Below are 12,856 nucleotides of genomic sequence, written 5' to 3'. Positions count from 1 at the left end.
TATTCAGGGATATTTGATCAAAGATTGAAGTGTGAACATCAGCCCTTTGGAATCTGCAAAATTCATATTATTTGCAGGAGACCCTAATACAGGTGCTTTGAAAATCTGAGCTGTGATAATAAAGGAAGACCCTTTATCATCTATATTTTGCGTCCCTTCCCGGTTTAAAGGATGTGTGGCAGTGTTTCCATGCCAGGGCCACCTTATGAGATGCAGAATCTGCTCAGACTTTTCTTTCACACTTTTGCAGTATGCAGATACTCTGCAACAAGAAGGTAGCTGATGATGCAATCTTGGTGACACAGTGACAGTTGGACAGAGCTGCCTCTCTGACTCAGCTCCAGGAATCTGTAAAGGCTATTATAAGCCATTCCTCCTCACTTTACTTTCTAGAGTCAATAAAATGCTCAGACGCTATTTAGAAATAGCACCTTTATATAACCATTTTTATTTTTTCAAATTTATTGTAATTAAACCATAATAGTTTAAAACACTTAGTTCTGTACAATTCCCCAGAGATGAGATATTGCTGCACCAGCAAGTACCAAATCTCACCCGCAGGGTTCAGTTTTGCCAACAAAGAGCTTTGGCCAGAGACCAGAGGGCCACATAGGGAACAGAGTTAAGAAACAGTTAATTTGAATTTAGCCAAAGAACTCAAGCTCAGAATGTTTGCTTTCAAAATGAGAAAAAAGGCATTGTCCTTTCTATACAGCATGATCGCTCTATTCCTATTTTTAATGCACCCAATTTTATAGAATAGCTGGACCCCAGTTTTTCAAGCTAAAGTAAAAATTAAAGGATTTATGGTAACCCTATGTGGATGCATGTGGGTGTTTCATTTTCCACCGGGGCATTTCCCGTTTCTTTGTTGCACTGCTAACCTTTCTCAGCTTCTTGCTACAATCTTCCTCCCTTGAAACTACTCCAGTGAAAAGAAAAGAAACAAAAAGTCGTACCAGATAAGCAACAATTCTTACTGTGTTGGGGGAATAGTTCACATCATTGCTGTGCACTTACTACAAGTAACTTCTGTAGCTTTTAAACCCCACATGTCAGAGTACCCGAGGAATCCTACCTTGCCCACATACTGATAATCCGAGCCGGTGTATTCCTCCAGGAGAAAGAACTGGTTCCACATCCAACTCCTTTTTGAACGGTTCAGCTCATGCTTGCTGTTTCCTGAGAGCTCCGGGGCCCTTTTCTTTGCCGGGAAACCACTAGTCCTCTTGGATAGCGGAGTGGAGAGAGTTGGGAACGGCTGACCAACCCAAAAGAGCAGCAGTAAGTACCGGGAGGTCCTCATGCTGACGGCCGCAGTCTGGCCAGCGAGTCCCCCTCCGAGTGCCTCCGCTCAGGGCGCCGCTTCCAGCTTCATTCCTTCCTTAATGTTCTTTGCTTGGCTCTCAGAGGATATCTGGAAAGAATAATAACATATCAAGCATTTTTAGAGATGCTTAAAATTCAGTGTTAAAGCAAATAGGCTGGAAAAAGAGGACAGAAATTTGAATAGCAAAACAACAAAAAAAGTTGGCTATCAATTCTGAATGAGGAAAACGTTCTTTTAGATATGCTAACTGGAAGACATGTGCCGAGTAGGAAGCCGCTGTTTTCCTTTTCTCCTCTTCTATCACTTAAAAAAAAAAATCCTATTTTAAGTAATAGTATTGCTGTAGGTCAACATGCCAGAAAGGATTATTTCACTACTCTTTTACCTCGAAATATGTGGGCTGAGATCTGGTTAGAAGAAACGAGTTTGTGTTTCTGATTCTATTTGCATACTTATCCTCATGAACAAGTCTAAGGCAAAGGATATCACAGGCAATTTAAATTCAATTGAAAGTGGATAATGTTGAAATTTCGCCGGAGTGGAGTGAGCACCAGTGATGTGTCAGGCACGAGTCAAAGCCAAGCTTATTCTGCAGATGCTTGGCTGCAGAGACACGCTGGGATGGAACACGCCAGGTCAAATAAGGTTGGAAAACACTATACGCCTCTCTTTGGAACGCAGATTAGCACACTGAAGTTTTTGAAGTGATACTTTGCAGTGATAGAAATAAACGTTTCCAGCACTCTCCAAAGTTGACCTGGAAACTCGTCATATGAGATCCCCTGACACTGTAGCGTGGGTCAAGGACACTCATAGAATTGACATTTAAGTCTATACGTATTAAATGAGCGATTCTATTCAAATTTCTTTTTTCTTTTTGTATTCAAATTTCTTTACACAACCCTTGGAATTTAATATGCAAATTTCACTTGAATCACGAGCACTCAAGTACCTATGTTAAAATTGTCAAACTCTATGTAATTTTCACAGATGCATGGAACGTATCATCTCAGTATCATGGTGAGGACCACTGACTGCAAATCTCCAGAAAAGTCAGCTATTATACAGGCGGGTAATAATTTTCCACAGCAAATATTAATTTTCAAGAACACAACCTACCATTTAAAATATCCTGGAGTCAGACAGCTTGGCTTAGATGTCCCAACTTGGTTAGCTAGCTTATGCAATTAAAGTTATATATGCCTACGTTTCCATACTTCTTAAAAAAAAAAAACAAAACTCCGGAAAATGACTCCTTTATTTTAGCACTCGAAATAGGAAAATATTTTCTTTGAATAAAATCAGCAACAATAATTACAAAGAACTGTTTTATAATGTGGAACGCAACAGTAATTAAACTATTATATTTACTCTAAATCATACAGATTAATGTGTTCTAGGTAATCTGATTAGTAAATTTTTTATGTCACAAAAAGTTGGTTCACTTGATTCCTATTATCCTAGTGCATAAATGCATATGTGACCAAGCTTTCTGTTTTTACACCAGCAATGAGTAACTAGAGCTATCTAACAGGCTTAGTGAAAGCTTTTCATTGGAAGATAAGTGAAAGATTTCACAGTATTCAGCATTTTAAAACCTTTATTCCATTATTATGCATCTTCTTGACAGCAGACTGGGGAGGCTGAAAATTCCACAGGTGAGTAAATTAGCACTGTGACAATTAGTCATGCTGGAAAAATGCCAGGCAACAGTTACTTGTCATTATGCGGCCTTGGTACAGGTGTGGAATGACTGATGATCAATTAGGTAACCATGATTCTTCTTTCTCCTCCTGGATGGTGCATAGAGGGGACTGGGAGGGCAGATGGAAAAAGGCCCTCAAAAGATATTTATTCATTTTGAGAAGTAGAGATTACACTGAGGTTGATTCCGTGGAAATTACATTTTTCTTAATTTCCCACATTCTCCATTATTTGCAAAGACAAATCCTGCAGTGAAGAATTATATGTCTGCTGCTGCACTCCGTGTGTGCACCATGGTGCTGGCAAGACAGAGGGATGCAGAGAATGGAGGTGTCAGCTGCTTAAAAGGCTGACTCCTAAAGGCTGCTTGAAAGAAAAATCGATCCCTGTGGGTGTTGTATGCAAACTCTACAAGCTGTTGCCACTTGAATATTAAATATTAGTTCTTTTTAATATCACAGATACCAAAATGTCAAGTATTTCATTTTTTTCCCTTGGTAATGAGCTTTTAAAGCGATGCAAATATAAGCAGTGTTTCCAAGTATGCTATAATACCTAGTTTTGCTAAAATCCCATTCTTGTATCAGTTTGACAAGGTGAGACTTTGAATGAAGGCCTTTACATATTTTATTCAGTATGTAAAACTGAATGACTCTGATCCATTCATATTTGATGTTAGCTGTTCATACAGATGTACTTCTCTGTGCAGTTCTACAGTTTAAAAATACTGCTCGTTGGGAATATGCCATCTTCTTAGTTACTTGAAAGACTGGGGCAGGAGGAGTGACAATTTGAAGCCAGCCTGGCCAATCCAGTGAGGGCCTTTCTAAAAATAAAATAATAAATACAGAGGGTGGTGATGTAGCTCAGCGCTTCCTCGGCTCAATATCTAGAGGCATAAAAGAAACAAATACAATTTCTGAAAACTTAAACATGTATGTAATTGAGCAGTGCTCCTTAAATGCCTCTCAGTTGTCAGGGCTGGCACCAGATTGCCTGGTTTAAATCTAAGCTCTGAAACTAGTCTCTAGGAATTGGGAAAACTGCCCAATTTCACTCTACCTCAGTTTCTTTTTCTGTAAATTCAGATAATTATAGTACCTATCTCCTTAGGGTGTTGTGAGAATTAAAGTATTATATTCAAAACACTTAGAACCGTGCTCAGAGCTTAGAAAAGCATTAGAATTAGTAATTATTTTATGACTCTTGTTATTGTTAGTACTATTTGTATTGCACATATAAAATCCATCTACAACATATCATAAAGTTTGAAGAAGATAAATGAGTTCTTTTTTCAGGCCAAACTACATTTTTTAAAAAATTTTTCAGAAAGCACCTCTAAGCAAGCCAAAAATCTTTTAAAATTAAAAAATAGAAGCACTTTAAAGCTATCGTGAGTTCATTTGCTAATTGTTTTCCTTTGTGTGGACATCAGCTCTGTATTTAATAGTAACGGTTCAGAAAAAGAGAAATAGAAATGTTCCGTCAGCTGCATGACGGAGAGGAGCACAGGTAAAAAGGCACACTTGCTAGAGGACGGCCCACTGACAGAATCTGTGTACCTTTCCTTTTATTATGGTGTGCAGTTTTAAAAAAATCATCTTTACCCCAGAAAAAATCAGAACTTGGTTCTGTTTTGTAATTTTGCCTTGGTATAAATGGTACTGATAAGTAACATGCTGATATGATTCTGTTACATCAGCGCAGAATTTGATGGAATTAAGTGAACGTTACACCTACCTTAGATTTTACTTCATCTAAAAATGGGATATAGAAAAGATCAACATACAGCAGAAATGGGCTTTAATGCAAAACAGAAACAGAACAGAAGTGATCATGATTCAAGCAAAGGGAAGTGCCTAATAAAAGCACAGCTTTGAGGAATGTGGGGCGCGCTGTCCATTTTTTTGAGCAGTCAGCATACAAGGGAAGCAATGGTAGCAGCAAGCACACGTGGTGGATGATTTTGTAGACGTCAGGAAGGAAGCTGGAAGGACCAAGAAGTGAGAGCGTACGTAGATCCTGAAATTAAACCTGCAGGCACAGCAAATGAACCAGAAGATCAGATCATGGGTGGGGGTGTGAGGGAGCAAAACACAGCAGATATCGTAGCATTTTGCCCTCCTCTTTCATTTCCTCTTGGCATTAAAGAGCAAATCAATTAGAAACATAAACAACTCCATAAAAATTCAAATTGAACTACCTAATTACATTTTAATGATCGTTTAGCAAGATGTGTCTCTACTTTTGATTTTCCTGTTTTGAGATGTAGGTTTTTTAGGGAGAATTTTCTGTTTCTTAAAAACAATCATTTGTATGCCCTGAAATTTGATGTACAAAAGTGGTTGACCCAGAAAAACAGTCTGAACTTCTACAACAGTCTCATCTTAGTGACATGTGGAAGGCACCTAAGGTGTTTATAGAGAGTGGAGGAAGGCCCTTGTTTATTGATAATTGCATACTTTGAAACTTTATTTGGCCCACAGACAATATGTACATGTATTTCAATCTTCACAGGAGTATTTAGGCAAATCCAAATTTTATTCAATGAATGCCATTAATGAGGAGCCTGGGCCTCATTAATTCAGGTCCTACTAATTTAGAATGTATGCTAATTAATGCAGAAGCTGAGTTGATGTTTTCCTTTGATTAGCAAAATCTTTTCCCCTAGATTATTGGAAATTAATTGCATAAAACTATTTCATTGACTATGTAGAATGAAAAGACAAACTACAATGTTTTCAAGTTCTCTAGAGTACTTTGGAATCACCTTTCATTCACAAATAATTAATATGCTAATTAAAAATTTCTCCATTGATTGAATTGCTTCTCCAGTGACTTATTTGATAAAAGTTTGACTGTTTAACTATATTATCTAGTTTTGAGATACTGATTCCATCGCACTATTTACAAACAATATTAGACAAATGTGAAAGCAATAATTACATTAAAGCTTTAGAATTTAGCATACCCTTGTTCTAGCATTCTTGATTAATTCTAATCAAGGTAATATTACCTCAGTGTCATCTAGGTTACAAAATTAAACTAGGCACATTCACTCTTTAGGATGCAGACTCCAAACTTTACCACTAAAAGCACACTAAACATTCAATGATATTATTAATACACTCTTTTTTTTTTTTTTTTTTTTTTTTTGTCTTTTTCCTTTTAATCGGTACTGGGGATTGAACTCACAACTGCCTGCTTGCAAGACAGGCACTTATGCCGCTGAGCTAAATCCCCAGCCCCATATTAATACACTCTTGCCATACTATAAGAATGTAAAAGAATTTAACCATACTTCAAGCATAGTAAAAGAACACTTTAAAATCTATTATGAAATGGTTTCTTCAATGGATAGTGTTCCATATACATACTGAAGCATAATTCTCTGCATGCTGCCCACAGAAAACATTTCTGCAACTATTTTCTACACTTGAGTCATCGTAACCCACTGAACAACTTACATTTAAGTCATCTTAATGCATAGGCATGAAACTTCTTAGCATATGTTATAGTTTATATCTATATATCCCCCCACCAAGGCTTTATGAATGCACTCATAGGCTGGGGTTTTGGAAAGCAATGGGATTACGGGCATTATATCTTACTTGCTGTTATGAGCTGGGACCCTGCTGAAAAAGACAGTCACTGTGGGTGTGACCTGGAGAGTATATCTTCTTTTTGGCTCCTTCCTTCCCTCTCTGCTTCCTGGCTGCCATGAGGCAGGTGAACAGCTTTTCCTCCACTACGCCCCTCTGTTATGCCATCCTCTGCCTCGGAGCCAGCCTACTACGGGCTGAAATGTGAGACAAACTAAACTTCTTTAAAATGTGCCTATCAGGTATTTGGTGCTGGTGAGGACTACGATGGCATATGTATCATAAATCTCTTCTTAATTTTTGGCACATTTTCTCATGTTATGCAATTAATGAAGTAGAAAACTGCTGGTTATTTACAACTGCTTAGCATTCCTCCTGACCTATTGTACTCCAACCCCTCTCTTGGTGCATTGAGGATAAAAATGGCCTTTATTACATTAAAGCTTAGCAGACTCAGAATTGTGTATCAGGCTGAACAAGCCAAGTGAAGCCGGAGAAACATGCCTTGCTAGAAGTAAAATCTTTAACAATACGATGCTATTTATTTTGAGAGAAAAGTTTTACAGCCAATTAGGTTTGCTCAAGATCAATTTTCTGATCACCTAAGAACTTTTATTTTGAGTAGATTGCCACCTGCTGTGAATGAAACTATGTCTAAAAGACATGGAGGATCTTTGAAAGTGCTGATAGATAGATAGAACCAGTTTTAAATGTTTGGTAGGGACTTCACATGAAGTCTTCATTTCTAAACCTCCATTTCATTTTTCTGTAAATGTCAAAGTCACTGTTGAGTAAAATTGGTTCCATTCCGTGTGTGTAATGAACTCCACTGAAATGTGTCAAACAGCTTTGGCACCTCTCACCACATAGCATTTCTCTTGTGCCAATGAATCATTACGGCAACAGCCATCAAACGACGCCTGATTTTTTTGTAAATGTTTATATTTGTGGATAATTTGCCAATCTGTTTGCAAACTGATGCATTTCCAGATGAAGCCATCTCAGTAGTATTACCCTCATTCTAAAATCATATTCCACACATTAGATTAATGAAGATAAAAATCAAATGTGTTGCAGCAGATAAAATGGGGTTTTATATGCAGTTCAGGCTCAAGGAATATTTGTTTTAAAATGCTCACATAGGACAAAACAAACAAATGCGAATCAGAGAAGAAAGACCAAGTTTTCATGCCACATAGAGGGAAAAAGTCCAAGCCATTTATTATGATGGGGAGTATCCAAATGTGGATGACATCAGATCCTGGCATGCCATGTATGTCTGAATTAGAACCTTAGCCTTGCTTAACACAAGCTGGACAAATAGGGGACCTTGATTTGATTAATTTATTAATAGTACCTATGTCATAAAAAATAAATGAATTTATGCAAAGTCTTAGCTATTACTTGAAGATATCTACAACTACTTTAACTGTCAAAGGACCTCTCGGCAGATGACACACACAGGCCATTCTAGACCATATTTTACCTTGTGTGTATTTTTCATTTTGCTTTTTCTAATCAACAAACTTAAACCAGTCGCTAATCTTTGAACAGCAATAGATTCCCATTTCTGACTTGACTTGAAGCCCTGGAAGTTCTGGTGACACTTCTGGTTCTAGATTGGAGGTCCGGCCTCCTGCAGAGGGAAGACACTTCTTGGTTGCCACAGTCGCACTCTTCCCTATTGGGTCCCAACACTGGGACCCTGGGGACTGTTACCATTCTGCTACCTGGCTTTCACTATGGTTTTCTTAGTTGCTAGTCAACTTTATGCATCTTGCCTGGCTCCTGATGGTCTCTGAACTCATGAAACTTGTCTTTCCCTGAAAGATTTATTCATGTGAAAGAGCATTTTATATTTTTAACTCCCTATATGAATTTCAAGTATTCCTTTAGCAACTCCCTTTATGAATTTCAAGTATTCCTTTAACAGACTATGTGTTTAGGTTATATAAATGTGTGAAAGACTTGGGTTCCCATTACTGTCTGCTAATACGTTAGGATCTCTGGCAGCTACATTAGTCCTTTTGGACACATAACCATTTAAGACAATGAAGCTTAGACAAGACTGGGAGATGTCAAAAGCCACTAACCAATTAGCATGAGTGATTTCAAGATTTCAATGAATTTACGCTTCTTTGGATGCTTAGTGAAAAAGGCATTAAGTATTAGTTGGGAACTGTGGGGCAACAAGTGACAAGGGATCCAAGTGGGTTTGGGGGATCCAAATACACTTAACCTTATTAAGCTGCAAAAGGAATCACTTAATTGGGTTTGTGATTAAGAAGCTGCAAACTTGGCATGTCATAGATGATTTCTCAAAACTTCACACTTACATAAATTGTTATGAAGAGCAGAGATGTTTTAATTTTTCTGCTGTATGTCCAAGTCTTTTGTCAATTACTTGCATAAAAATAAATTTTATTAATGCTGTCTAACTCATATAAAATGATACTGGTTAACATTTGCTAGATTCTGTTTCTGAATTTATCTAGTGTTTGGCACCACACTAAGCATACCACAAAGGTATTTTCATTTAATTTTCATGACAGTCCTGTGAGGCGGATAATATTCTTTTAATTTCTGCATGAGAATTGAAGCTTAGAAAGGCTGAATAATTTGTTCAAGGTCATGCAATGAGCAGACCCCAGCTGAAGGACTTGGGTGTCCTCGCTCTGAACCCACATGAAGGAGTCACGGGTCAGGCTGCTGCCCACAAGACAAGCATTTCAAACAGCCGAGGGTTTAGAATCACCTCTTCATGACTTCCCTCAAAAATATTTCCAATATGGGTGTCCACGAAGTAAAAATAGTTGTCATAAAGCTTATAAGCTAATAAGAACAGCAAACAAATATTTGTGTTGTGCCAGGTAATAGCATAAATGCCCTTCAATCATGTAAGTCTTATAGTAATCCTTTGAGATAGGGGCCATCTCTTTATCCTCTGTTTTAGAGATGAGAAACACAGGCTTAGAGGGACTGGATGCGTCGCTCAAGGGTATACAGCTAGTGAGTGGCAGAAATTGGATAAAACCCCACTAATCCAGGGGCTCCTTCTTAACCGTAATATCCACTGTCTCATTTATACTTTGCTCATGAAACTATCATCTAGGTTTATTTACACTCATTTCAGACAAAATTTGAACAAATTTATCATTAGGTTTCTAAATCCCCAGCAAATTGAAGAGAGGAGGCAAGGAGTGCTGGAGGCTGGAGGGTCCGTGTGAGTGGGAGGGAGTAACAGGCTGAGAGAGAACAGCTACCAAGTGCACACCGAAGAACTGCAGACACAAAGGATTAGGTCCTGCCATCGGAGGCCAAGATCAGGGACTGGCATTAACTAGTGACACCAGATAAGCTTTCGTGAAATAAAGGGTTGTATGGGTGAATGAATGCATGCCTGAATGTGAGAGTCAGTAAGCACATGAATTCATGATGCTACGACTAACGGCTGTAAGAATGAACATACAGGATCCCTAGGTTGCAAAAACAGGATATCGGTGACCCTGAGTGATTAAGAAAAGGTCTAAATTATCTTAAATGTTTGGCTGAGAAGGCAAGGATGTGCCCCCCAAAATAAATAAGTAAAATAAAATATGAAAATTAGCATCAGTTGCTGGAATGGTATTTAGAAGAGCTGGGACAGTCTTTCTCCCCCCTTCCAGAGCTGTTCTCTCTGAAACTGGGGCTGATGGGCAGATGCTGGGGGTAGATCAGGCTGGAACAAGAGATGTTGGCGAGTGTGGCTTGACACAAGTGCTTTATTCCTTCACCTTTAATCAGGCGCAGCAAAATTTTATATCTCAGTGGGGCTGCTCAGCGCATGGCACACTTCTTTCTCTTTCAAACGGCAAAGAAATTAAGAAATGAAAAACTATTAGATATAGACTGAAATATCACCTTTATTACTTTAATAAAGCCAGATTGGAAATGTGGCATAGTGTAAAGCCAAGCCCACTTGCCAAATAAACCCTGGAATTTGGCAGACTCCAATGGGGTGGGGGTTACACTTTATTTTGCCCTTAAAAAAAAAAAACGCTGAAGTGGTTTGTACCTTTGGAAACCAGACTCTAATTTTGAATTTCAGAGCTAGAGGGAAAGATTTTCTACACCCAGCCTTGGTCAGATGAGGAATAGTTCTGGAGGAATAGTTCTGAACAAAGGGTTTGGGAAAGATCTGTTTTAGTTTCTACTAATTAAGAAAAATGATTAGAGACATCAGTAATCCTGAAAGCCAGTAAATAACTTATTTACTAACAACTTTAGCATTTGAAACTTTGCTTTCTAGAGTTGTTTACAACATCTCTAAAAGGGAAAAAATATGAATAATTTAAACATGGAGAGTTTAAAGTTTCCCTAAAAATACCTTTCACTTTAGCTCAATCAATACATTACAGACAACATAAATTCTTTTCCGTCTCGACTCACTTTTCCTCACACTACATGCACACGTATGAGTGTAAAAAGGGATAATGACCCCGACGTTTTTCTGTGTCTCACACACTTGCCTGTTAGCTACTGAAAATCTACCACGCCCCTCCTCACTCCGAAGGATGGCAGTATTTATGGAGGTGTAGGGAAGAAATAATCAAAGCTCCACTTGCTGTTTGGATAGCTTGTTCATTCAGTGTGTTTTATGTAACACTTTATTTGCAGAGGATTCCTAACTTAAATTAGATGCTTCTCAAAGTATCTCAGTGTAATAACTTAGAAGAAATGTAATTTAATAAATAATGCATAACCACTTAAAGGGGCACTGCAACATTCACAGCTTGCTTTCTTGATACTAGAGTCAAAGGGGGTTGGGAAAGTGGGGAGATTCTAACTACTGCAGGCTAATGTTAACTGACCATCAAATTAAACTCACACTTGACAGGAAGACAATGTGTTTGAGTGGGATGCTGGGTGTTGTATCAATTTTGATTGCCTTCATTTAAAAACCTTAATTAGAACCTCTGTTTAGTTCAGTCAAATTGCGCATAAAATATCACGGAAAACATTTTAAAAGAGAATTTTAATTATACCACTAAAGAAATGCCCTTGTTCAATGTTTACTAAACACTTGCCAGAACAAGTTAATTAATACGTGTTTAAATAAATGAAAGAGGAAGAAGGGAAACAACAACAGAAAAATCACATTCATCTTTTGTCAAGTTTTGCTGCAGTTGTCAAAGAAGTTCAATTTCTAATTTAACGACTGTGCTGTCACAGCGTACAAGTGTAATTACAAACAATGGGGCACCAGGACACAATGAGGGCCAGAGGAAAGCTCCTTCCTGCTGCAAGTTGTTCCAAATAATTGCTCATTGTTGCTTGCTGGTTTGCAGTCATCAAATCAAGCGCTTTGCAGTCATCAAATCAAGTGCTTTTCAATGTCCTTCATCTATTCATCTACTCCTCCATGGCGTAACGTCAGAATGTTCAGGTACTGCCTTGTAGTAAGCCAGTAATGAAGCTTTTTAATTATTTAAAATTACTCAACTTTTTTTCAATAGAAAAAGTGTGTGTAGAAAAAAAAATTGATAATCTTGAGTGTTTTGTTCTAATTTCAATGTCACCCACTTTTCTACTTTCTCCCTCTAGGGTCCCCACCTGCCCCCTTTATATTATGTGAGCCGGATTACCTGTGTTCGTTAAGAGTGATTTTGGGAAGCAGCTGATGGATGGCCTACTAAAACCCAGATGAACCCGATCTTTCTGAGATAATGCCCTGTTATCTCAGTGATTTTATGAAAAGACACAAGAAGAATTAATAGAAATAATTTTAAAATCATTTGGAGAAATAAAAGGTACATATCTTGTTAATTATCCCCATCAGTATTAAGAAAATTAGCCTCCTAAACAGCATGACAAGTATTTACCTTTTCTTTTCCTAAAGGGTAGGCTATTTTTGAAGATCTACTTGCTAAAGAGTTCTGTTAGTCTTTTGTGCAAGTGATTTCAATATTAATAATTTCATTCAGAGGTGCTTTTGAGAAAGTAAGTAAGCACCCAAATAAAAGCCTTTCATCTGTCCTGTTGTAGTGTGCTCTTGCCATTGCTAAAACTGATCACCAAAGCTCTGAAAGTCATAGATCTTCCTAAAACCTGTTTTGGGAAATGACTTCAATTTGAGATTCTTTGCCAACTGAGATACTTCGGTTTGCCCAAGACTACACTCATCTGTTATAAATTAAGTATGACACACGCTATAGAGTCAAAGTGTGATGCCCGAAGTGAG

At 37.9% G+C, this 12,856-nt stretch overlaps 1 protein-coding gene across 4 annotated transcripts in view; it reads right to left on the bottom strand.

Annotated features, from left to right (window-relative positions):
* Nucleotides 1–12,856, bottom strand: part of Cdh6 (cadherin 6) — a 125,861-nt gene that overhangs the window by 53,182 nt on the left and 59,823 nt on the right. For 3 of the 4 annotated variants that reach the window (XM_063258022.1, XM_063258020.1, XM_063258021.1), the window contains exon 2: nt 1,079–1,417. In XM_063258022.1, coding sequence (XP_063114092.1) covers nt 1,079–1,306 — 228 coding nt within the window. In that variant the 5' untranslated portion in view covers nt 1,307–1,417. Of the gene's footprint in view, nt 1–1,078; nt 1,418–1,715; nt 1,882–12,856 lie in introns of those variants that run through there. The other variant, XM_023565266.2, reaches the window with a different exon arrangement.

This window comes from Cavia porcellus, unplaced genomic scaffold (genome assembly GCF_034190915.1).
Source record: "Cavia porcellus strain 051 isolate PalLab524CR breed Dunkin Hartley unplaced genomic scaffold, mCavPor4.1 scaffold_11, whole genome shotgun sequence".
Classification (NCBI taxonomy): Eukaryota; Metazoa; Chordata; class Mammalia; order Rodentia; family Caviidae; genus Cavia; species Cavia porcellus.
The sequence above is the reverse complement of the archived record's forward strand: the minus strand, read 5'-3'. Positions and strand labels throughout refer to the sequence as shown.